This window comes from Saccopteryx bilineata, chromosome 8, assembly GCF_036850765.1.
Source record: "Saccopteryx bilineata isolate mSacBil1 chromosome 8, mSacBil1_pri_phased_curated, whole genome shotgun sequence".
In the NCBI taxonomy this organism is placed as follows: Eukaryota; Metazoa; Chordata; class Mammalia; order Chiroptera; family Emballonuridae; genus Saccopteryx; species Saccopteryx bilineata.
The window spans coordinates 1,224,246-1,250,887 of NC_089497.1; the positions used below are offsets into that span (position 1 = coordinate 1,224,246).

At 43.6% G+C, this 26,642-nt stretch overlaps 1 protein-coding gene and 1 non-coding gene across 2 annotated transcripts in view; both read right to left on the reverse strand.

Moving 5' to 3' along the window:
- The window catches only part of XRN1 (5'-3' exoribonuclease 1), a 109,291-nt gene that overhangs the window by 63,026 nt on the left and 19,623 nt on the right, over positions 1-26,642 (reverse strand). Inside the window, exons 3-16 of the mRNA XM_066241760.1 lie at positions 24,312-24,409; positions 22,731-22,840; positions 22,515-22,625; positions 21,029-21,111; positions 16,237-16,324; positions 15,987-16,155; positions 15,281-15,348; positions 14,820-14,957; positions 12,327-12,390; positions 12,015-12,120; positions 9,522-9,611; positions 5,770-5,926; positions 4,232-4,351; positions 101-270 (exon numbers count right to left, since the gene is read on the reverse strand). Coding sequence (XP_066097857.1) covers positions 101-270; positions 4,232-4,351; positions 5,770-5,926; positions 9,522-9,611; positions 12,015-12,120; positions 12,327-12,390; positions 14,820-14,957; positions 15,281-15,348; positions 15,987-16,155; positions 16,237-16,324; positions 21,029-21,111; positions 22,515-22,625; positions 22,731-22,840; positions 24,312-24,409 — 1,572 coding nt within the window. The remainder of the gene's footprint in view (positions 1-100; positions 271-4,231; positions 4,352-5,769; positions 5,927-9,521; positions 9,612-12,014; positions 12,121-12,326; positions 12,391-14,819; positions 14,958-15,280; positions 15,349-15,986; positions 16,156-16,236; positions 16,325-21,028; positions 21,112-22,514; positions 22,626-22,730; positions 22,841-24,311; positions 24,410-26,642) is intronic.
- Positions 12,757-12,832, reverse strand: TRNAD-GUC (transfer RNA aspartic acid (anticodon GUC)). The gene has a single exon. It is a non-coding gene; the product is annotated as a tRNA-Asp (tRNA).

Sequence of the window (26,642 nt, forward strand, 5' to 3'; positions counted from 1 at the left end):
CTATAACTGTTCTAATACATTATTTGTTCGTTCTCCAACTCTCTATTCCCAAGCCTTCCCTGTTGGTCATGGGGTGGGGCCGGGGGCGGGGGCGGGTCACCTGGTGCAGCACCGCTGGATGGCGGGGAACTTCCCGGGCCAGGGAGAGGCGTAGGTGAACTCCGTGTCCCCGTCGAACCAGTACATCAGACACTCGCTGTGCTGGTTCCTCTTCCTCTCCTCCTTTCTGAGGGCGTGGTTACACAGCTCCATGGCCTCCAGCAGTCGCTTCTGAAGGTGGAGACCAAAGAGAGGGGTTGAAAGTATAAAAATCCCGTCATTGCAGCATGCAGAATAAGTACTTTCCCTCAGGACACCGAATGATCTGTGTTCTTGAAAAACGAAAATCTGACTGAATGGGATCCTTTTCCATGTCGTTACACGAAAAGATAATTTGCTATTACTCGTGGTTTCAAAGGCCTGGAATATTGCCAGAATATATTTCTTGCCTCTGCAAATTCCTCTGAACCGATGACTCCAAAAGCAGTCACTAAAGTGGGGACAAGAACAGCAGAGAATCGAATTTTTCTTGTTTCCTTCTTTTCCAAGTGAGAGGAAGGGAGACAGCGAGACAGACTCCCACATTCACCCTGCCTGGGATTCACCCAGCAACCCCATGTGGGGCCATGTTCACAAATAAGCTATTTTTAGCACCTGATGAGAAGGCTCCATGGAGCCGTCCTCAGCACCCAGAGCCAATGTGCTCGAACCAATGGAGCCATGGATGTGGGAGAGAGGGAGAGAGAAAGGGGGGGGGGAGAAGCAGACAGCTGCTTCTCCTGTGGGCCCTGACCAGGAATCAAACCCAGGACATCCGCATGCTGGGCCGACACTCTACTGCTGAGCCAACCAGCCAGAGCTGAGAATCAAAATTTAAATATGAGTTTATCATCTTTATTATAATTTATCATAATTCACAGAATCTTGATCTTTTACTTTACAAGTTCTGCCAATGGTTCAGAAATGTTTATCTTTGAAATTATTTTATATTTAACATAATTCCAATTAGAATTGCAATGGTTTAAAGTGTTTTTTTTTGTTTTGTTTTTGTATTTATTTATTGAAAAGAGGGAAATAGAGGGAGAAAGAGAAATACCGATTTGTTTCACTTATTCATGCATTCATTGGTTGATTTTTGTATGTGCCCTGACTGGGGATCGAACCCACCACCTTGACATCAGGACGACGCTCTAACTGAGCTACGGGCAGCACAGATTTCCCTAGCTCCTGCCTGTGGTCTCCTTTGTGTGTGTGCACTGCTGTGGAATTCTTGTCGCGTGTATTGCAGGTTCGGGTAACCCCCACGCAAACGGAAACAGAAACGTCCCATCGTCATAAAGAAACTAGCCCCTCGGTGTCCCCAACCCTGACCCCTGGCAACCACTGCTGTGTTTTATATGACAATAATCTTGTCGTTTCAGGAACATTATTTAAGAAATAACAGTACATGAATAGAAGCATGTCATATACCACCTTCTGAGACTGACTTTTTTCATCCACGTTGTTTCTACCGATCGTTGATGCTGAGTAGTGGCCCAGAGACTGCAGTGTGTTTACCCCTCAGTCGCTGAGGGACATCTGAATTTCCTCCAGTTTGGAATGATCACAGATAACCTGCTCTGACCACTAGTACACAGGTTTTTGTGTACACCACACGTTTTCATTTCTCTAGGATAAATTTTAAAAATCACACTCCAGGAGAGTGACTAACGAGTCGGACAGTAAATCTATGTTTAACTTTGTAAAGAACTCTTGAACCGTTTCCGGAGTGTCTTCCTAGACTTTCGCTCCAGTAACGATCTATACCACTTTCCAAGCCTTTACAGAGCTGTAGAAAGAAGCAGCAAAGAGCAAAACCTGGAAAAAGATTATGGAGTGAAACAGATAATACTGTACCATAATTTCTCAATTTTAAGATACCACTGATATTGTAAAGGATACAATAAAATAAATAACACTCTCTCAGGAAATAAACAGTAAATTGAATTTCCACAATGGTATTTTACTTATACCCTACCTCCCCTCCAACATCACGTATTCAACTGAGGCAGAATTCAGGTTCAGTGGAGCACGTGGGCCTGCAGCGGACGCTGGGAGGAACTGGACAGCTGCGCACCAAGAACACTCTCGTCATCCGGCATGTCCTTCCCACTCCACCCTTTCCGACTCCCCCCTCACAACGTGACCCCTGTTCTGCTTTCTTCCACCAGAGGTTAGTTTGTTCTCTCATGTGCCTGGCTTCTTCTCCTCAGATTGTTTCTCAGTCTCTTCCACGTGGTTGGCAGGTATCAGTCCCTCTTCTTCCTGGACTGCTGAGCAGTGCTGTACGGTGTGGGCTCATCACAACTTGTTTGCCTGTGCTGTTCATGGTTACTGGGCTGATCCGTGTTCAGTCACTAGGAGTACTCTGCACAAGGCTTTCTGTGGACATCCCCCCTCTTGGTAAATAGCTAAGAATGGAATTGCTAGGTTCTAGGGTAGCTTTATGCTTAACTTGATAAGGAAGTGCCAGACAGATAGGAAAATTGTTAGTGCTGTTTTACACTCCACCATCAATGCATAAAAATTGCAGTTGCTCCCCATTCTTGCCAATATTGGGTACTGTTTCAATCTTTTAATTTTTCTGCATTCTGCTGAGAGCGTAGTGCAGGGCCATCGCAGCATGGCCTCACTGTAGAGGTCTCTAATGTCTAATGATGCTTCATACTTTCTATGAGCTTACTGACTATTTGTGTATCTTGCTTTCTGAAATGTCCCTTCAAATGTTTTGCCCATTTTAAAAATTAGGTTTTCTGTCTTTCTACAATTGGGGTTCCTGTCTTCCTACATTGAGTTGGAAGAGTTGTTTATAAACTCTGCACACCCGTCTTTCGCACATATATGCTGTGCAAATACTTTCTCCCATTGTGTGGCTTACCTATTCATTGTTTAATAGTGTCTTTTGAAAAGCAATTTTTTTATTTTGATGAAACCTATTTTTTCAATTCTTTTCTTATGTTTAGTGCATTCTGCATCTTGTCTAAGATTTTCTCCTGTTTATGTCAAGAAATTTTACAGTTGTAGCTTTTATATTTAGAGCTATGATGGATTTTGAATTAAGTTTTGGGCACGGTGTAAGCTATGGACCAAGATTAAGTTTTTCCACATAAATAGACAGCTCTCTGCCTAGCTTGGGTTTAATTTGATCTTGTTTTGCTATGTAGCTTCTTATGGTAGGAAGCTTATATAATTTATTTTTAATTTTTAATTTAGTATAATAAGCATTAGGAACCCAACTTTTCCTTAAAATTCATCACACAGATTAGGTTCCTTGTGTTGTTTTCATTGTCATTCAAATTAAAATGGATCTGAACTTCCCTTTCAATTTCTTCTTTCATCCATGGGTTATTTGGAAGTGTGTTAATTTCAAAAATTCTGCAGATCTTCCAGACATTTGTGTTGATTTTTAATTTAATTCCATGCGGTCAGAGAACCTGTGTGACATCAGCCCTTCAAACTGACTGAGACACGTTTTATATCTCAGCCGATGATGTTGGCAACGGCTCCTTATTCACTTAGAAAGCAGGTGTGTCCTGTGGTTGGTGGGCGCACGCTCTGGGACTGCCGAGCAGCCGGCCAGGCTGAAGTGCTGGTCTCCTTCCTTCCAGAGTCTCGGTCTCGCTCTGCCCGCCCTCAGGGAGGAGCCGGACATTGCTCCGCCCTTGGGGAGGAGCCGGACATTGCCCCGCCCTCAGGGAGGAGTCGGACATTGCTCCGCCCTTGGGGAGGAGCCGGGCATTGCCCCGCCCTTGGGGAGGGGCCGGACATTCCCCCTGTAACTGTGGGTGTCGACGTCTCCTTTCTATTCTGACTGTTTTTGCTTCCTGTCTTTGAAGCTCTGTTATTAAGTATATAAACATTTAGAATTTTTATGTCTTTATGAACTGAGTTGACTTTTGAATCAGTATAAAATATCCCTCCTGGTCTCTGGTAACACTCCGTGTTCAGCAGTGCACTTTGCCTGATGTTAGTGAAGCCACTCCAGGCTCTTATCATTAGTGTAGCTACAAGTTACACACACGAAAGAAGATTGTAGTTAATCTCATTAGCCACGCAGACACGGTAACTGAAGCCCACGGCTCATGAGCGTATGTGGAACGGTCTCTGTGTCGGCCAGACCGCGTGCACACACGTAACGCCTTCAGGCACTGACCTCGTCGATGAACGGTATCAGCACCACCGCCTCCCACTCCTGCTGTTTCCCGTTTAGGTCCGTTTTAAAGTCAGGTGGGTAATATTCTATAATTGGCGAGTCCTCATTGGTCATCAAATGCTGGGGAAAGACAGAATAGTGTAATAGAAGAGTATCGATACAGTTTTTTGTGAACATATTTATAACAGTTCCCCAAAGGTTACAGCTCAAAGTTTCTAAGCAAAGCAAAACTAAATGTTTATATCTCGACATGGGCAATGCCCTTGCTCCGCTCTGATTTTCACCCGCAGCACTTCCGACTGCCCAGTTTCTCGTCACGCCCCACCCCCCTGGTCATGCAGCAAACTGTCGGCCCTCAGATTTAAATTCTGCCATTTCTATCTTCTCTTGTGTTTTCACTATGCAAGGCCTGCCCACCTAAAGTCTGTTTTCCTGTGCAAACACCAGTTTATTTCACAGCCTTCTAATACTCCTCCCACTTTAAACCTTAAAGAATTTACTTTAATGCCCTAATCAACTGATTTAAGTAACATAAAAACTATCGCCTAAGATGATTTAAAAGGAAAACAGTCCTGAGACCCAAGAATCTCTTCACCACTCACAGCAGAGATGAAAAGTGCAGTAAGACCTATTTTACTGGAGATTTTTTTTTAAGCGAGTTGAAACATGAAAGCATGAGATTGTCTTCTAATAAAACAGCGTGCTCCTCAGGGTAACACTCAAACCGTGTGATGACCAGGCCGCCGTGGCCACAGAGCAGGCAGGCAGATATGGCTATAAAGCGACCAAGTATCAATCCTTAGTGTCCGTAAAGGAAGGGAAGAGAATCAGAGAAACAGGAGAGGGAGGCCCGTGGGCAGGCTGCAGGGGGTGCACAGGGCGCCTGACACGTGTGTGCGTGTTTACTCTAGTCCTGGGACCCGGCCATGGAATCTGAAGACCAGACTGATGCTGTAGAAGAGCTTAATGACTCTCACCCCCAGCATCAGCACAGTAGGCAGAGTCTAGTTTTGGTGACTCAGTTGCCCCTAAATAGTCCCCCCCCACACTCCGTCAGGTACCATGGCAACCGGAGAAGAGCCTCTCTCATCCACAGCACGATAAACAAAACACTTAAGCCCAAGTACAGCCTGAGCCGACATTTCTGTAGGGATAAGTGGTGTACGGGAACCACACCTCATCTGACCCGAGAAGGTAAAAGAGGACGGGAGTGAAAGTGTCCATTTCTGGACGCAGAAGACGGCTCAGAGTCTGCCTGTCCCGTTTATTTTCATCAGCGCAGAGACAAACTACGGACGTGCACAGAGGTGCTGGGGACGAAAGAGCTGTCTATGCTCATGGTTTTTAAGGTGTGCCTGCGCTTTGAAAACAAAGCTCACTTCAAATCAGAATTACTTTGCAAGGGACTTAAAAACTCCTGTTTTTGAAAATAAAGGTACATTTAGCTATTAAAGAAATTGGGTTACTATGGTTCTAGTGTGGAGGAGGAGATCCCAAATATGAAAAAGAACATGAAAACATTTAGTTATAAAACCCACCTGGTAGCATTCAGGAAGTAGGTTTTTGCTGGCGGCAGGAAGTACAGCAAGAAGCTGCTCGAATGGTTTAAAAGGTTTTCCTAGTTCAAAATGGATTCTGAGTGCGCTGACGTTGCGGATGTCAGACAGGAAGGGTGCGTAATGGTAAGGGTAATACCTAGAATACAAAACCGAGCGTCAGACAACGGGTGACGCTATGAAGCAGGTCAATAGTAAGTATACATGTTTCCACGTTTTATTTTCATAGCACATACCAATAATCCTAAAGGAAAAACTGATCACCCAATACTTCTACCCCTTGAATACAAGAAATCAGTACTCTCGGAAAATTTAGGTCATATGATGGCGACAAATGTTATATCCACTTAATTTTTTTAATCTTATTTTTATTAATTTTAATGCAGTGACATTGATAAATCAGGGTACATATGTTCTGAGAAAACATCTCCAGATTATTTTGACCTTTGATTATGCTGCATACCCCTCACTCAAAGTCAAATCGTCCTCCTCCACTTAATTTTTGAAGTACAGCTTCACATTCCCAAAATTGGGATGTACAGTGGAATTGGAGGACGTATGTAACATAATGGCTTAGTTCCAAAAATGCTGAGTGTGACTCTTCCAAAGAACGCATTCTTAGAGGGAAGTAATGAGGTAGTCAGGAGGCTCTTGGTAAGCTCACTACTTTTCCCTGCACCAGATTTTGGTTTGTTATTTTTCTGTTTGGGTGGATAGTTAGGAAGTGTAGATGAAACTTGTTGGAATAGAAAGCAGAGAGAGATGGAAAATTACTACTATTTCTAAAAAAAGCAAATAATTCTTTTCTCCTTTCCTTTAGCCCCATCACAGTCTAACATTCAAATAACCCATTCCTCAATAATGACTCCTGCTAAAAAAATTTCCTCAAACACAGAAAATGTAGAAAATAATATAGTAAACAACCCCACCAAACAATCACTCAGACCCAATAATTATAAAGGCTCTGTCAGTCTTGGCTCATCATGACAGAGGATTTTAAATCTTCAGATTAATAAAGAGCTTTTATTATGGTCCGTCTGCCAGGGCTGAAAGTATCTCTGTCATACAAAGGTTTATCTTGACAAAGAGATTACTTCTATTTCATTTAAATGTGGCTGTACTTACCTTTCTAAAAAAATAGCACCATTTGGTCTAATGTGTCGTTTAAGGCAGGTATTTCTTTATTGATTTCCTGTAGATGATCTATCTAAAACTGTCAATGATGTTTTGAGATTTCCAACTATGATTGTGTTTTTGTCTGTTTATTTTTTCTGTTTCATTACAAGATGTCTTGCCTGACTATCCAGTGGCGCAGTGGACAGAGCGTCAACCTGGGGTGCTGAGGACCCATGTTCGAAACCCCAAAGTTGCCAGCATGTACACAAGCTTACCAGTTTGAGCAAGGGGTCACTGGCTCAGCTATAGACCCCTGGTCAAGGCACATATGAGAAAGCAATCAATGAACAACTAGAGTGCCACAACTATGAGTTGATGCTTCTCATCTTTCTCCCTTCCTGTCTCTCTTTCTCTCTCTTTAAAAAAAAAAAAGAAAAAAGATGTCTTATATATTTTGGTGTCTTATATATATTGACCTTAAATGACACACTAGACCAGATGGACATAATAGACATTCACAGAACATTTCATCCCAGACATCAGATTATACATACTTTTCCAATGTGCATGGTACATTCTCAAGGATAGACAATATGGGGGGCCACAGAAAACAGACATAAAGACCAATGGAAAGGAATTGAGAGCTCAGAAATAAAACCACATATCTATGGATAAATTATCTCTGACAAAGTAGCCAAAAACACACAATGGAGAAAAGAAAGCCTCCTCAATAAATAGTGCTGCAAAAATCGGAAAACCACATGCAAAAGAATAAAACTTAGCTACACCTTGTCCCCATGCACAAAAATTAATTCAGGCCCTGGCCGGTTGGCTCAGTGGTAGAGCGTTGGCCTGGAGTGCAGGAGTCCCAGGTTCGATTCCCGGCCAAGGCACACAGGAGAAGCGTCCATCTGCTTCTCCACCCCTCCCTCTCTCCTTCCTCTTTGTCTCTCTCTTTCCCTCCCACAAGCCAAGGCTCCATTGGAGCAAAGTTGGCCTGGGTGCTAAGGATGGCTCCATGGCCTCTGCCTCAGGTGCTAGAATGGCTCTGGTCACAACAGAGCAACGCCCCAAGATGGGCAGAGCATCGCCCCCGGTGGGCATGCCGGGTGGATCCCGGTCAGGCACATGCGGGAGTCTGTCTGACTGCCTCCCCGTTTCTAGCTTTGGAAAAATACAAAAACAAACAAACAAACAAAATTAATTCAAAATGGATCAAAGACCTAAATATAAGATCTGAAACAAAAATTATAGAGAAGAAAACATAATTACTAAATTTATATACTGCAGCCATAGAGAATATTTCATGAATTTGACCCCAAAGGCAAGGGAAATAAAAGCAAAAATAAATGAACGGGACTATATCAAACTAAAAAGCTTCTGCACAGCAAAAGAAACCGACAATAAAACAAAAAGGCAGCAACCAAATGAGAGATGAATGATATTTAAAAACAACAGCTCAGATAAGGGGTTAATATCTAAAATATATAAAGAATTCACAAAACTCAACAACAAACAATCCAATTAAAAAATGAAGAGAGTACCTGAACCCTTCTCCCAAGAGAACATACAAATGACCAACAGATATATAAAAAGATGTTGATCTTCACTAGCTATTGGAGAAATGCAAATCAAAACTACAATGAGATACCACCTCACATCAGTCAGATTGGCTATTACCAACAAGACAGATAATAACAGGTGCTGGAGAGGCTGTGGAGACAAAGAAACCCTCATTTATTGCTGGTGGGAATGTAAACTGGTATAGCCATATGGAAGAAAGTATGATGATTTCTCAAAAAATTGAGATTGAATTGCTGTATGATCCAACAATCCTTCTACTCAAGGATCTACTCAAAAGGCTCAAAAACATTGGTATGCAAAGACACATGCAGCCCCATGTGCATTGCAGCATTATTCACAGTGGTCAAGACATAGAAACAACCAAAGTGTCCCTTGTTAGAGGACTGGATAAAGAAGATGTGGTTCATATACACAATGGAATACTACTCAGCCATAAGAAATGATGACATATTGCCACGTACAACAACATGGATGGACCTTGAGAACTAAGTGAAATAAGTAAATCAGAAGAAGCTAAGAACTGTATAATTTCACACACAGGTGGTATATGAAACTGAGACTCATGGACACAGATAAAAGTGAAGTAGCTGCCAAGCAAGGGGAGTAAAGAGGGACAAACACAGAAGGACAGAAAATGGTCTAACTTTGGGTGACGGGCACACAACACAATCAACAGTTCAAATGCTATAGAGACGTTCACCTGAGACCTATGTGCTCTTATTGATCGATGTCACCCCATTAAATTTAATTACTAAAAAAAACTAGAACAACAACAAAAAGACACTGAAGACCCTGGTCGGGTGGCTCAGTTGGTTCGAGCTTGTGTCAATATCAAGGTTGCAGGTTCGATCCCCAGTCAGGGCACAGACAAGAATCGACCAGCGAACGTATGAATAAACAGAACAACCAATTGATGTTTTCCTTTTTCTCCCCCCCTTCCTCTCTCTCTCAAACTAACTTTAAAAAATGCCACCAAAAAATATAAACAAAAGGAAAAGAACTCCCTAGATGAGGCGACAGCAGACTGCCCTCACCAGCTCCAGGACTGCACTCCGTGGTAGTAATAGTGCAGAATCCACTGGATGGCCTGAACGTAGCACGCAGCCTGGGCGGCCAGGAAGTCACTGAAACAGAACAGAGGGTTTTCATTATCACACCGCTTGTTAGAGAGGCCACTGTCCTTAGAGCGTCCTATCTGCTGAAACCACGCTCTGCCTCAATGTTTCATTTAATTAATGAGTAAGTTCGATAATTGTTATAATTAGGAAAACTCCAAAACATTATTTTAAAAGAAACGTCCATCCTGTCAGAGTCAAGGTTTGCCTTCTATTTTTCCTAGAGCGGCCACCAGGGCGTGTAAACCCGCTGAGCAGTTTGTTTGTTCCGTCAATGCGCAGTGCTCTGGGGTGGAGGCTGAGGACTCGGCCCGGGCAGCTCTCTACACGGGGGCACCGCCAGACCCTGAGACAGCGGGCACTCTGAGACAGGGGTGGGGGTTTTCTTCCGGGAGGGTGCCTGAGAGGACCACAGGAGGGAATCAGAAAGAGTTCAAACCTCGTTACAGCAGTTAGGACAAACTGTGAGACGTGCTATATCCACTGACCATCTTCCCTCTAATTCCTTCTTCTTTCTCAAAAACTGTCATTTAGGATAAAGTAAATCCTCATCAGGGGGGAAAAAAAGAGCTCTAGGCTAAATCCAGAAGGGCTATACACTCGTTGGTGCCCGTTACCAAACCTCAGGCAGAGACGCACTCAAACATTCCAGATCTCCGCTTTTCATGAGGCTACACTCTTAAAAATGAAACGTACTACTTTCTCATTATAGAAGAAACATTTCCTCATTACTGAAAATCCAGATAATGAAGAAAAGCATGTTTTATCACCTTACAGCAATCACTGTTTATACTTCGGTATGTCTCCAGTGTTTTTATTTATTTTTAATGGAAGTATACACACACACACACACACACACACATTTTGTGTCCTGCTTTTAAAACTTGTACTTATTAACGATGTAAAGCATCTTTCTAAATTATTATGGGCTTTTTGTAAGTTCCAGTTGAGCAGACCTGCAGATTCTGGTGTAGATGGTGGCTATAATGAGGAGGTGAAGATGATTACAATGAACCTTCTTATTGGAAATACAGTGTAATAATTTTTCACTATTATAAAAGACTTTGTAGTGAATATCTGTGTGTACAAAAATGTTCTGTGTTTGAGCTTATATTTTTAAGATAGATTAACAATTAGAATTTTGGGGTCAGAGGAATAAATATTTTAAGGCTTCTGAATATATGTGCATATATGCTTTCCAAAATAGCTTCACCAATTTCTGTCCTGACCAGTAATTAAGGGAAGAAGTCTACCACTACTCTGGACCAGTGATGAATAAAACAATTTAGAAAGATTTATTTTCTGTGCAAACAACTGGTATCTCATTTCGTAAGTCTGTGTTTTAATATATTGAAGGAAGGAATCAAACCGAAGACTGGCTGCCTGTCCGACTGAGTGGCAGCTGCGGGCCCCACGGTTCTCCACCCCTGGAGCCCAGGAAATGAGAGCGACAGAATAGAGGGGTCAAGGTATAAGTATCGCAGACATTTTATTTCTCAAGTCTCAAAATTCCTCCCTGCTGACCGATGAGCTGGTGGGCTGGGCCGGAATCCCTGTGTCCGTGGGTCAGGAGGAATAAGATCCTTCAGAAGGACTGTCCGGACTAGGAGACAGTCTGAGAGGGCGCAGAGCAGAGTCTGAGAGCTTCCGTCCACCCCTGGGCCAGCTCCAGAAAAGATCTAACATTTGGGGCTTTATCATACTCACTTTTAAAAAGTAAAAATAATAGTATAGAAAATACCTGTGCATACTGCCCTAATAGGGGTACGCGGCATTTCCTGAAAGCTTCCCTCGGAGAAGCAGCCTCACCCCGTCGGTGGGCTTACGATCTGAAGCAGAAAGCCTGGCTCTCCCTGCTGCTTGGTCACCGTGAGCAGACTGCTCACACCTCTCGTTCCTCAGCCTCCTCCACTGATAAACAGTAACTCTACTTGTCTTACAGAATGGCTGTGAGGATTAAATGAGTGAATAGTTTTAAATGCTTAAAATACGGCTTGGCATCTGGCAGGCACCTGGCACGTGTTTGCGAGTTAAAGTATGTAAATAAAGCATGAGCACGCTAATTCGTATCGTGGGCTGCAGTTAAAAGCACGAAAGCCAGAGCTCTAGAGACCCGGTTCTGAAGAATCTTCTGGAGTACATGTCACCTGGGGCTGAGCCCGGTGGCCTCTGGGGTAAGTGTGATGTCACCTTTAGGAGAGAGAAGCAAAAACTAACCACTTCTATCTGGCCCTTTTTATCATAGGAATCCCACACAAGTCAGTTAATATCACCTTCTCATCGAGACTGAGTCATGAAACCAAAAAGCCCTCTTTCCCACTCCCGTAAGTATCAAAAACAGGCCGTTTCACGCAGAACCGCCGGCCGACTGCCCCGGCTCTGAAGCACCCGTGAGCGGTGGCGGACACGCACTCGGTCACCACGTCGACCCCCATCTTTGTCATGTAGTACGTCCTTTTGTACTGTCTGAACTCGGTCTCAAACAGGTCGTCCTCCTCCGTCTCCTCCTCCGGGTGGTCTGCAAGAAACGCCAGAGACAGCGTGGCTGACAATGACGGACGTTGTTTCTTCACCTACGGCTACGCTCTGAGAAACACATCCAAGTAGTGCTCACAAGCTACCGCAGAACTCTGTGCCACACACGACTCACTGAGCACTAATAAAAGAAATCTGTAACAGCCTTCCGTACAGAAGGTAACATTAAAACACATAGTGTGTACTCACCCTTCAAAGCCACCACTTCTCTATTTTTATCTAGAGCGGCCCAACACACGGCATTTTCCTGGCCCTATAAAAATAGATTATAAATCAATATAAACTTAATGGCAAGATGTATTTTATTTATTTATTTATATTTATTTATTTTTTTGGTATTTTTCTGAAGTTGGAAACGGGGAGGCAGTCAGACAGACTCCCGCATGCGCCCGACCAGGATCCACCCAGCATGCTCACCAGGGGGCGATGCTCTGCCCATCTGGGGCGTCGCTCTGTTGCGACCAGAGCCATTCTAGCACCTGAGGCAGAGGCCATGGAGCTGTCCTCAGCGCCCGGGCCAACTTTGCTCCAATGGAGCCTTGGCTGCGGGAGGGGAAGAGAAAGACAGAGAGGAAGGAGAGGGGGAGGGGTGGAGAAGCAGATGGGCGCTTCTCCTCTGTGCCCTGGCCGGGAATCGAACCCGGGACTTCCGCACGACAGGCCGACGCTCTACCACTGAGCCAACCGGCCAGGGCGCAAGATGTATTTTAAAGTGAGATGTTTCACAGGGAGATTTCAAAAAAGATACTGAACAGAATGACACTTAAGTGACACACTATAAAAGTTTATTTTAAAAATAATTCTCAAATACTGTCTAAATGTTTTTGGTTTTCTAAAGTGATAAATCTTTTTTTTTTTTTGACAGAGACAGAGAGAGAGTCAGAGAGAGGGACAGATAGGGACAGACAGACAGAAACAGAGAGAGGTAAGAAGCATGAATTCTTTGTTGTAGCACCTTAGTTGTTCACTGACTGCTTTCCCCTATGTGCCTTGACGGGGGGGGGGGGGGGGCTACAGCAGAGCGAGTGACCCTTTGCTCAAGCCAGTGACCTTGGGCTTCAAGCTGGTGAGCCTTGCTCAAACCAGATGAACCCATGCTCAAGCCAGTGACCTCAGGGTTTCGAACCTGGGTCTTCCAGTCCCAGTCCAACACTCTATCCACTGTGCCACCGCCTGGTCAGACATAAAGTGACAAATCTTTAATTGTAGAACTTAACATGCAGGCCTCGCAAAAAATATATAATAAGTAATTGTCTTAAATATAAAAGAGAAATATACATAATTTTTTTGAAAAATATATTTAATTTTATAAGTGCTTTAAGAAAAAAACACTTCAAAAATATTTCATTTACTTAGAGAAAATTATATAATCAATACCAAATTCTTTTATAACTAATCAATTTTAACATTTTTATGTGTCGAATTCAGGGCCACTGTGAACAGTGTCACTGAGGAGGCTGGAGCCCAGAGATTAGAAACAGCACCTCCTCCCTGCACCTTTAGGGCCCCTCACTCTGACTCCGCCCCCGCCCTGACTCCGCCCCCACCCTCCACGTCTGTTTTCTCGTGTGCAGCCACCTGTTCCTTGTAGTTCCTCCATCTCGTCAAGTCCTTCCTGTCCTCGTCCTCTCTCGTGCTGTCACCTTTCTCCCCTCTCCTATTCTGACTCCCTCGCTCCTGCCAGGGACTCTCACCAGGTGGTCCCACCCGACCCCCATCCCGTCCTGCTCCTCAGGCACACGGGGGGTGGGGGGGCAGCTCCCCAGCTCCTCTCGTGTTACGGAGGTGTCTCTGTCAACCACAGAGGCTGGGGGACTTGGGAAGTTTAAGGACAGAGCTGAGGTGGGCGGGGCCAGGGATTATTGGCTGAAATGTAAGATGTGTGAGTCCAGGTTCCCAAAAAGTCACAGAGGCTGTTTTCTTAGGGAAGAAAACACAAACCAGAATTCTAAGTGGCTGGTGCTTAAGCTCCACCAAGAAAAACTCACACAATTAGGAGGACTTGAGAGGCAAGTCAAAAACAGTGCCCTTCCTGGAGCAAGAGCCCCAACTGGCACCAGCAGAGCAAGGAGGATACAGGAAATCAATGTCCCGAGAATCCAGTAATTACAGATAAGCTGAGGCTTCTTCTCCCAGCTAAAACATACACGGTATCCTTGATGCCTTATCAGAGACGTCTTACAAGGCACTAGCATATTCTAACTAATTCTATTATTCATTTAATGAGCACCTAACATTTCTGGGATATTGTGCTATTCATCACTCTTGACCTGGCCTATTGCTGTGTTACGTACAGGATTTTATATACAAATTATTTCTCCAGAAAGATCACTGATCTCATTCATGTCTCATAACATTAAATGCTATACATATCCATGTTTTAAAAAGATAACTAATTTTCTGGGCTATGATATTTAGGAATATTTTCTACACTTCAAATAGAAGAGCAAAGGAAATAATGTTCTTCAAGGGTAAAAATAAGAAACTGCTTTTCAGAGATCAGATTTAAATGATAGGCTCTAGTAGAGAAAGAAAAATCAAAAATAGTTTTTAATACACCCATAGAAGAAACAAAAATGAAATAAAGGAATCCAAAATCATAAGCAAAAAAATGAGAAACAAGAAATATAAGCCTTATCTTTACAGCTAAAAAAATGGAAGGACACTTAAAAGAATGGACACCTTTGACTTTTTCTTTTCCTTGTGGCTCCTGGCTTCTTCTGCCGCAAAGCCGGCTGCTTCGTTGAGGTACTTGTTACCCACTTTGCTCTCAAACCACTTGAGGTCCACAAACACTTCACTGAAATGCTCCCTGTCAAACTACACAGAAATACGCAAATTCACTTAAAAGTCGTTTAAGTGTGTCTGGAAGAATACAAGACAAGTTTTTAACACGGACTATTTCTGGGGCAAAGGGAATCCGAGGATGTTATTTTTTCGTGCACATGGGGACCTCAACTACGACTCTGAGAAGTGGAGAGAAAATAAAAATAATTTAGGTAAAGTTATGTACACAGGATGACCAGCCAACGGGGTTAAAGTTACAGAACAATTTTTTCTTTTTCCTTTTGGTATCATGCAATCATACTGACCACCTATACAGCTACCCTGTGTCAGGAAAACAAAAACTTGTTGCTACTTACATCTGATAACTTCATAAGATACTTCTCAAACCGAGGTAAGCTGAGATGGCCACTTTCATTAATATAACCTAAAGGGAACAAAATCTAAATATGCAGTAAAAGATGACATTTTTAAAAAACAATTCTACAAAGTTCTGCAACGTGTTGAATGTTGACATTCTACAAATCATTAAACAAGGGAAATGCAGGGTTCGACCCCACACGGCTCTAGTCTCTCTGGACCTGCTGGGACTGTCAGACACAGTAAGAAAGAACCGAAGCAAAATATGGAAAATTCCAGGTTCACGTAATCGTGATCCCCACACACTTCCACCACCTGCCGACAGTGAAGGACGCTGAACGGGGTCTGGGGTCTGTGCACAGCGTTCCCCGGGGTCACCGAGAGAGGAGGGGGACCAGCACCTGCCACTCTGCCACTTTACTTCCCTGCAACTTGACTCACTCCTCCCTTGGACTAGGCCCTGATGCCACCCATCCAGAAAAACTGGATTTCTATGCTTAATTATGACAGAAGAAAAACCACCGATCTCTACTGAGTTTCTAAACACGTAAGGGCACAGGTCAGTGAGGTATCAATCACTGAGGCTCCGGAAGTCTGGTCATTCTCTTTGCTTGTGAACCGCTGACGTCGGTAACTGCAGAGCTTGCCCCTTCGCTCAGCGGAGCCCCCGTGGCCCCCCTGCAGCTGTGCAGGCATGAGTCTCACCCCCGAGCTCGGGCAGGATGGTGACGTAGGTCCCGTAGAGCAGAGGCAGGGCGTCGTGGTTGATGTGCAGATGAGGTAGGTGAGGGATGAAGTCGTTGCCGACCAGAAAGCCCATCAGGATCCAGTCGTCTATGATCCTCTCTATGTCGTATGGAAACGTGATCTTGTCCTGCAGGGACACGGAGAAGGAGTCGAGTCCTGCAGACACTTGCGTGCGCCCCTGTCTGTGCCAGGCGGCCGGGCTCCTTACCTTTAACACTGAGAACTCGTAGTCGATGTACTCTCTCATGAGGGACAGGTGCAGCAGGTGGAACGTGGTTTCCTCCGGGGCACAGACCCTGGATTCAGTCAGACGATCAACACAGTTAACTGGACAGACATTTAGAGTTAATCATATTCCTAATGTCCAAGTTTAAAAATGGAGCAAGACTTAAAACTTATCATTAGAAGATAATCAATTCTTGTAAGGGATGTAATATGTACGAAAGCTGCAGGACAACGCAAAGCTAAAAATACGATTACATGATAACACATGTAGCACAAAGCTCACGATACTTGGTTCACATCATGCTTTCTATGGAAGCACTCTCCGAATTAAGAAAGCCTAATCCATGTTCTGAGAAACCACGGGACCGGCGTGTAAAGCTGTGCCCAGCAGCCAGTGTGCAGACAAGCAGCCAATCCTTCCCTGTCCACGGCTGTGCTGTGGGAGGCCACCACGGGGAAGCTCTGTCACCTCCCTCCCTCTCCCTGGCTGGGTGCACAGGTCCACATTCTCCGAGCAAAGCTACAGATTCAAGCTGACAAGAGCATATGAAGAAAAGTGTTCTGCACCAACAGCAAGAGGGATTTGTCCCAGGAGTGCAGAGACAGTTCCACGCAGGAGAAAAAGGAAGCCGCACACCATGTCAATAAGCAAAGGAAACACCACCGTACAATCACCTAGCAGAAAAAAGTGTCAAAACTCAACACCCTTCATGACAAAAACACTCAGCATAGTAGGAATAGAAGGAAACTCCCTTCATGTAGTCAGAGGAATTTATAAAACACCCATAGCTTACATCACACTCGGTGGTCCATGACTGAGAGCTCTCTAAGACCACAAAGAAGACAAAGAGGCCCATTTCCACACAGCTACTCAACACTACCCTGGACGCCCTACCCAGGGCCCTCAGGCATCCAAACTGGAAAAGGAGAACTAACACTTTATTTACACATGACATAATTCTACACACATGAAATCCCAGAGTCCTCAGGAAAGCTGCTAGTGAGCAGCAGATAAACAAACACAAATCAGTGTGTTTTTACAAACCAGCAACAAACAATCCAAAAAGGAAATAAACAATTATACTTACAACGCCATCCAAAGTTATAAAACACATAGTAATAAACCTGACCAAGGGCGCAAAAGAAAAAAACCAGAGGCAAAAACCAAGTTCAGAGAACAGAATGAAGGCTTCCAGGGCGGGGGTGGGGGGTGCGCAAAATGAGTGAGTGCTTTGAAGATGCAGGCTCCAGTCACTAGGTGCATAGATCCTGGGCATAAAATGTACAGCGTGCCAGCTTTTGTTTGTTTGTTCATTTATCTATATAAATAAAAATGTAAATGTTTGTTTGTTCAAAATCTTAAATCTCCAAAAGTTCTTCACCAATTGCTTTGAAATTTTGACACAACGTTGCATTTGAATACATGCGTGTTTTTGTTTTTATATACCTACTATTATATAGTCGCCACACCTGTGACAGGTAAAAACATGCTTTTAAAAAAAAACAGCGCCATCTGTTGGACGTAAAAGCAACACACGCTATACTAAATATTTTACAATTCCATTTCAACATTATGCGAGAAATATAAATTGCACATGGCTGAAGATATTTTCCGTCGAATACGCAAGGAAAATTCAAATATGAACGTGGATTTCACAGCAGAAATCTACAACAAAGCGTTGATAATGATTGAAGATCTGTGCTTAGAAATTGCAAACAAAGTTCTCAATCAGTTGGGAATGCCATCTCCGAATCAATCTGTTGCTGCTTCGTTTGATGTAGAATTGCGTGGTGAACAAAATTACAACACGGGTGATCTTTTGTCATATGTGCAATCAAATATTCCTAAGCTAACGCTTGAGCAAAAAGGCATTTATGATCAAATAATGCAAACTGTCAATAACAGGGTTGGAGAAATCTTCTTTGATGCACCAGGAGGAACTGGTAAAACATTCCTAATTAGATCTATTCTGGCAGCAATTCGATCCCAAAATGACATAGCCTTAGCTCTTGCGTCGTCTGGAATAGCTGTGACATTGCTACCAGGTGGAAGAACTGCTCATTCCTCTTTGAAATTGCCATTGAACATGCAATTCATTGAAACTCCCCCGTGCAACATTTCCAAAGCATCCGGCATGGGAAAAGTATTGCAGAAATGCAAACTTATTGTTTGGGATGAATGCACAATGGGGCACAAAAAAATCGCTCGAGGCTCTTGATCGATCATTGCAAGATTTGCATGGAAACATCAGACCATTTGGAAACACATTAATATTGCTTGCAGGAGATTTCAGGCAAACATTACCTGTAATTCCTCAATCAACACCAGCGGATGAAATAAATGCTTGCCTGAAATACTCTACTTTGTGGCGACAAGTAAAGACATTAAAATGAACTATAAATGCCTGACCGGACAGTGGCGCAGTGGATAGAGCATCGGACTGGGATGCAGAAAGACCCAGGTTCGAGACCCCGAGCTCATCAGCTTGAGCGCGGGCTCATCTGGTTTGAGCAAAGCTCACCAGCTTGGACCCAAGGTCAATGGCTCAAGCAAGGGGTTACTTGGTCTACTGCAGCCCCGTGGTCAAGGCACATATGAGAAAGCAATCAATGAACAACTAAGGTGTCGCAACGAAAACTAATAATTGATATTTCTCATCTTTCTCCGTTCCTGTCTGTCCCTATCTATCCCTCTCTCTGTCTCTCTGTCACTGTAATAAATAAATAAATAAAAATTAACTATAAATATATATGTCCAGCTGCAAAACGATCGATCAGCTGAGATATTCTCACATCAATTGCTGGACATTGGGAACAGAAAGGTGCCGGTTGATCTGACCTCAGGATGAATTTCACTGCCTCATAACTTCTGCAATTTAGTGATGTCAAAAGAAGGATTGGTTGAAAAAGTATTTCCCAATATTCAAACCAATTATAAGAATCACGATTGGCTGAGTGAACGAGCCATTCTTGCGGCCAAGAACAAAGACGTCTACGAACTTAATATTATTCAGTCTAACATTCAAAGCGAGGCAGTCACATACAAGTCCGTTGACACTGTTGTGGAAGCAGATGAAGCGGTTAATTATCCAACAGAATTTTTGAATTCACTCGATCTGCCAGGGATGCCACCACACGTACTGCAGTTGAAAATCGGCGTGCCAGTTATCATGTTGCGAAATATCAACCAGCCAAAGCTTTGCGAAGGCACGCGGTTTGCAGTAAAAAAATTAATGAGCAACGTCGTAGAAGCAACCATCTTGACAGGACCTTTCAAAGGTGAAGATGTCCTCATTCCTCACATTCCTGTGATTCCAACGGATATGCCATTTCAATTTAAGAGATTGCAGTTCCCAATTCGATTGGTGTTTGCAATCACCATCGACAAAGCTCAGGGCCAATTTTTAGAATTGTGCGGTTTAAATCTAGACACGGATTGCTTCTTATATGGACAATTATGTTGCATGTTCTAGAGTCGGCAAACCAAACAATCTCTATATCTGCACAGACAATGGAACAACAAAAAAATATTGTATACCCACAAGCATTGTGGAATTAAACCTATTAGAAATGTGCGCTTTCTCTTTTCTTTCTTTTCCATTTATCCAGACTGAGCCACAGCAACGCGTGGCCGGGTGCAGCTAGTTTTTAATATAAGTAAAATAAAGAAGGCAAAAGGCTTGCACTGAAACTACCAAACGCTGCCAGAAGGAATAAAGGAAGACAGCCCATCTCAATGGAGCGGAAGACTTAACATCAAGATGTCACATACCCGAAAGGACCTACAGATTCAGTGCCATCCCTAAGAAAAGTCCAAGGATTTTTTTTACAAAAATTAAAAACTCCATCCTAAAAATTGTGATAGCTCAGAAGACCCCAAATATCCAAAATAATCCTGAAAAACAAGAACAAAATTGGAGGTCTCACCCTTCCTGATTTCAACACTTACTATTATAAAGCTATAATGATCAAAATACTGTGATACAGCCTGACTGGTGGCGGTGCAGTGGATAGAGCATCAGCCTGGGACACTGAGGACCCAGGTTCAAATCCCAAGGTCACCAGCTTGAGTGTGGGCTCACCAGCTTGAGCACAAGGTCGCCTGCTTGAGCGTGGGATTATCAGCATAATCCCAAGGTCGCTGGCTTGAGCAAAGGGTCACTGGCTCTGCTTGAGCCCCTCATGGTCAAGGCATGTACGAGAAGCAATCAATGGACAGCTAAAGTGACACAACTCTGAGTTGAGGCTTCTCCCCCTCCTCCCCCTTCCTCTCTCTTTCTCAAAACAAAAACAAAAGCAACAAAAACAGAAACTGTGGCACTGGCACAGACAGGCATGCAGCCGACGGGATAGACGACAGAGCCCAGAAATGAACCCATGCACATGTGGTCGAGTGATTTTCTACCCCAGGGCCAGTACCATTCAACGGGGAACAATCTTGCCAACACGTGGTGGAGGAAAACTGAATATCTACATGCAAAGGAATGAAGTGGGATCCTTATCTTACACCATTTACAAAACATTAATTCAACATGGATCAAAGACCTAAAGCTATTAAACTCAGCATAAAATGGGGAAAAGCTTTATTTTGTGGACATTACACTTAAATTAGTACAAGAAACAAAAGAAACAGACTGGACTTCATCACAGCTAAGAGCCGAGTGCGTTGGCTGACCGCGTGCTGTGAGGTAAGCACAGACGGGAACGACCATTTACAGACCGTGTCTGCACAGGGTCACGGTCTCCCTGTAGTGTACGCAGAAAGAATGACTGACCTCTGTGTCTTTTTGCCACCGAACCGAACCTCTTCTCTTAGCAGAGAGAAGTGCGCCTCATGACTGGTCAATCCAAGCATAATCTGTGGGAAAGGATTAAGAAATGTCTGTTCTATCATGTTTCATAGTATCAGGTTCACAAGAGCAATCAAATAAAAAATATTTCTATACAAAGAAGAGCATAATTACTTTAAGGAAAATGAAACAATTTGTTAGCACAGTAAATACAGAAACATGAAAATATGATCCCCTGATAGATTACGAATGGGGTAAAGTGTGTGTACTTTCTTAAGGAAACAGTGTTTACCTTAGACATTCACTGCAAACTCCCCACAAGAACACGTCCCCATGTGTGTGAACACTCCTCTTGGCCTTCACACCTCCCACTGGCCATGGGCTTGGACAAGGAGCCCAAGGCCAGAGCTGTGCAGCAGGAGGAAGGGAACTCTTCCCGGCTTGGGACACCTCTGAGTGAGAACACTCAGAAGGGACCGGAGACGAGCGTCCTCACTTAGCATTCTAATCCCCAGAGTACGTAAGCAGTCTGGTGAGCTACACCAACAATGGCGAGGTCGTGTTTATTTTTTTTTCTGTGCTGATTAAAACAAAGTGCAACACTGATGAGGCCATCGGAGAAAGGAAAATACTCAGTGGTTATTTACATATTCAACAGTGATTGTTAATTTTTGTTTTATGTGGGCTAATGGCACTATGTTATTTATTTTTTTCAAAAATTAACCCTCTTTAGAGAAACATTATGAAATATTTATAGATTCAGTGGTACAAGGTCTGGGATTTGCTTCCAGAATCCAGAGAAGCAGGAGAAAGGAGACAGTCGGCAAAGGACGGGAGCTGGAAACGATCTAAGGTAAATAAAGGGCACGAGCAGGCTCTTCTCCACTTTTGTTTACATCTGAAAATTTCCACACATGCACACACACATGTGCACACACGCACACATGCACATGCACACACATGCACCCACCCATGCACGCACACGCAAACACGTACACACACGCACGCACGCATGCACACGCATGCACACGCATGCACACACGCACATACAGACACACACAATCCAATGAAGTGATTGGGTCTTGGGGTCAAGTCAGGTGGTAAAGTCACGTATTAAGCATGAGGTTGACAGGGCCACCACCCTGACCTCAGCAGGTCACTCACAGCATTAAGGTCAGTGAGGTGAGCATGCCCACCACAGGGAGGCCTGGTGACCAAAACACAGGGCACGAGAGCCTGTCCTCCAGCTGCTCTTGTCGCGGCAGAAGCGGCGGTCACTACCGCAGCCAGCGAGCCCCTGCACAGAGACCGGGTGGCCTCAGGTGCTGAGCACCATGGCCCAGCGCTCGGGGCAGCAGGCCTCACTCATCAGGTCAGCGTCTAGGCCGTACAGACAGTGTCTGGTGTAGACCGGGTGGTCTCAGGTGCTGAGCACCATGGCCCAGCGCTCGGGGAGACAGGCCTCACTCACCAGGTCAGCGTCCAAGCCGTACAGACAGTGTCTGGTGTTGGGGTCATGGTCTGGCTTCGCCTTCTCCGATCTGATAAACTCCATGATTTTGTGCTCTCCTTCCCCGGGAGTCTAAATATAATGTTTTTAAAAGTTTGGTAATATGATTTGCGTTAAAATATTCAATTTAAAAAAACTCTTTAGGTAAAAAAATTAAAAATAAAAAAAGGTAACAACCTCATGGCCTGAGAAATAGATGGTAACTCCTTGCCACGACTTGTCTGTAGAAATTTTCATGTTTACAAAATACTTCAGATGTTCGTGGAGTCTGGCCATGAATTCGGTCCCTATAAATATAAAAGGTTTAATTTGAGAGATAAGAAACAGTGCGTTGCCAGTGACAATATGAAACGGGATCTTGGTGTCCCGTTTCGTGAGGTCTGAGACCTCCCAAGGAGGTCAGAAACTTCTCCTCTAGAAACACGTCCTGTTGCATCTTTCCCCAGCAAGCACCACGACTGTTTCTAATTTCATTGGTTATCCTGAAATGAAGCTACTGTCACACAGGGACAGCCAAGGGATGTGACTTACAGCTGCCTTAGGACCATGCCTCAAATATTTTCAAAGGGCAGAGTTTCAACTTCCTAATAAACCTAGATCTTCTACTTCCTCTGCTGGAGTCTGAAGATTTGTTTTTTCTTTTCTTTTTTTTGGCAAGGCATGCAACTTTATTCAGGTTGCTAATCACAGCAAAGGCTGCTGTTAGTATTACTACTCTTAACCTGGAAAATCCTTATGGATCTGGAAACTGTCTGGATGACTATGTTTTATGAAAGCCGAGATGGTCAGTAGTCAAGGCAATACAGTATTAAACCACAATCAGGAGAAAGCTGGTGATTAAACCAAGCAGTGTGTGATTAGGGCACTTTATGAAAAAGAAAATGATCAGTTAGTAAAGAATTCATGAAAAAGTAAGATTTCAAGTTTACTTTTTTCCAAAGTAAAGGATTGTAATGATGTTTGACAATGATCAAGGAAGTACAGTGTGCTGTTGTCTATAACATTAAACTTATAATACTGATGAATTCATTTATTCTTCAAGCCACAGAAACAGCACTGTCGGCTGGGAGCCTCGGTGTTGTATTTGGAACCCGACAAGCTGGCCGCGCGGGCTGAGAAGAACCACAGCCCCAGAGTCCGTTTTCACACAGACTGTATTTCCCATGTATAAGACGCTCCCACACAGAAGACGCACCTTAATTTGGGGGCCCGAAATTTGAAAGAAAATGTATTACGTAAAGTTATTGAACTCACGTTTTATTCATCATAAAATTCATACAACTCATCACTGTCAAAACTCCTGTCCATTAGCTCGTCCTCATCTGTGTCTGATGACAAATCACTGTCTTCATAGATCACCTCATCCTCAGTTCCATCAATGGCATTGGAAATGCCACAACCACTGTCTGAAACGCACCCAGTTTTAGACCCCAAATTTTTTGAAAAAGGGTGCATCTTATACGTGGGGAAATACGGTGGCCGGTGGCCAGACCCTACAAGCTCCCCTTAGGTCTGAAGTCCTGTCCTCTGCAGGAGAGCTGTCTGCTCTCGCCCACACCGCCCATCCCCACAGTGGTCCTCACAGGAGCGCTCACGACCAAGCAACCCGCCCGTCTTGTGAGGAGACACAACTGGACAAATAAAGTGCATAGAATCCTAAGGAAAAAATAACTGGAGGTAAAAATGACAAGACATAGTTGGAAAAATAAAATTAAATGAACATTTATGCCCCTCAGAGTGTCCCCGCAGTGAGTTTACCTGGGGTGATGCAGTTGGAGTCAAACCTGGCCTCCGTGGGGAGAGTCTCTCCTTTCTCCACGGCCTTTTTAATTTTGTCTTCTGCCTCCTTTGCTGACCTTAAATGAGAAGGCAGGAAACACCTTAAACTTTCTGGGAAAAAGTGGAAATCTTTCCATAAAGTAAACTGTTACTTAGATGTCTTTATAACAAAAATACCACTGTGTCCATTTTAAGGTTCAAAACCATAAACGTTTTGAAATACTTATATTGGTAAAGATGAGCCTCAGTCTTGTTTGTGTCTATTATTTGAAGAACTGAGGTTTTTCAGGTAAGGACAATGCGAATAGAACATTGTAACAGTGTGAAACTGTCATCATTACAAACACTTAACTACAAAGTAATTCCTTTCTCATCACCAGTATACTGCAAACTGCTTCTCAGAATAAGCTCAAAAGTATAGAGCAGTGGTAGTCAACCTGGTCCCTACCGCCCACTAGTGGGCGTTCCAGCTTTCATGGTGTGCAACCAAAGTAGAGCAACCAAAGTATAAATAAAAAGATAGATTTAACTATAGTAAGTTGTTTTATAAAGATTTATTCTGCCAAACAGCGAAAATCTGACATAAAGTACTTGGTAAGTAATTATTATTATATGCTTTAACTTGCTGTAACTCTGCTTTATAAATTTTATAAAGTAAAGTTACTTCCCTACTTTATAAATCACCATGACTGTGGAACCGGTGGGCGGTTAGAAAATTTTACTACTAACAGAGATACAAAAGTGGGCGGTAGGTATAAAAAGGTTGACTACCCCTGGTATAGAGCGTTCAACACCCATTATGCAGGGTGTGGCAAAAGTAGGTTCACAGTTGTTCGTGTGGAAGATAATGCAATAATTCACAAATAATAATGTAGAAGTAAGCTATTCTATGCACTCACAACTGTAAACCTACTTTTGCCTCACCCTGTATCTATATTCACGATCAAACAAGAAGTACATTGTAAACATGATTTCTAAGAATACTACATAAAAATAATTATAAAACTGTAATTGTATCTTTAGGTCTCTGTTACGGGACTCGCAAGGAATAAGACACGTCAGATGAGAGTAGTGTAGCAGAGGCTGAAACTCTTAGGCGGAATCAGCCCCGAGAAACTGCGTCACTGCATATTTATTGAGTTCCAAAAGCCACAGCTCAGCAGATAAAACTAGAAAGCTACAAAAGCCTTTTTCCCATCCATTTCATCCCCAATCCTGCACGTCTACTGTGTCCTCATGATCAAGGACACAAGAAGAGTCAGTCTCAGAGCTTATCAATCACAAAGGACATCTGGTTCTTGAAGGCATTCCTCCACGAATCCTGTGTACTTGTATTCAAGTAACCCCAGGCCAGTCTCCTGTATGGTCCACACACTCCAAGATCTCTTGTCTCCAAGTAACCCCTGCTCTGAAGTTAACTAGCGTTTATACAGTGTGTCCGTAAAGTCATGGTACACTTTTGACCGGTCACAGGAAAGCAACAAAAGATGATAGAAATGTGACATCTGCACCCAATAAAAGGAAAACCCTCCCAGTTTCTGTAGGATGATGTGGCAGCATGTGGCATGCACAGATGATGACATAACACCGTGTACATAGCGGAGCAGCCCACGGCCATGCCAGTCGAGATGTGGACAGTACAGAGGAAAGTTCAGTGTGTTCTGTGGCTTGCTAAATTCGAATCCGTGACCAAAGTGCAACGTGAATATTGGCGCGTTTATAACGAAGCACCACCGCATAGGAATAACATTACTCGGTGGGATAAGCAGTTGAAAGAAACCGACAGTTTGGTGGAGAAACCCCGTTCTGGTAGGCCATCAGTCAGTGACGAGTCTGTAGAGGCTATACGGGATAGCTACCTAAGGAGCCCTAAAAATCTGTGCATGAGCCCACATCGAACTGCACTGAATAGGTATGAAACTGGGAGAGTTTTCCTTTTATTTGGTGCATATTTCACATTTCTATCGTCTTTTGTTGCTTTCCTGTGACCGGTCCAAAGTGCACCATGACTTTATGGACACACTGTATTTGTGCAGGGTCTTTTCCTTCAGGTCTCCTCATAAAAACATTTGGAATAAAAGCTTAATAGCATTACTGGCACCAGCTGGTAAACCCAACTCATCCTTGTGGCTGTCAGGTGCACCAGGCAGAAGGAACACGAGCTTGGGAGGCAGACGCAGGAGGTGTGAACACAGCATCTGAATTCCTGTCCTGTTTCAGAACTGCCACTCTTGGTGGCACACCAGCGTGCCACGCGGCATGCAGGTTAGGAAGCTCTGCTTCACGCACCTTTTCTGCAGCCTTGTCACT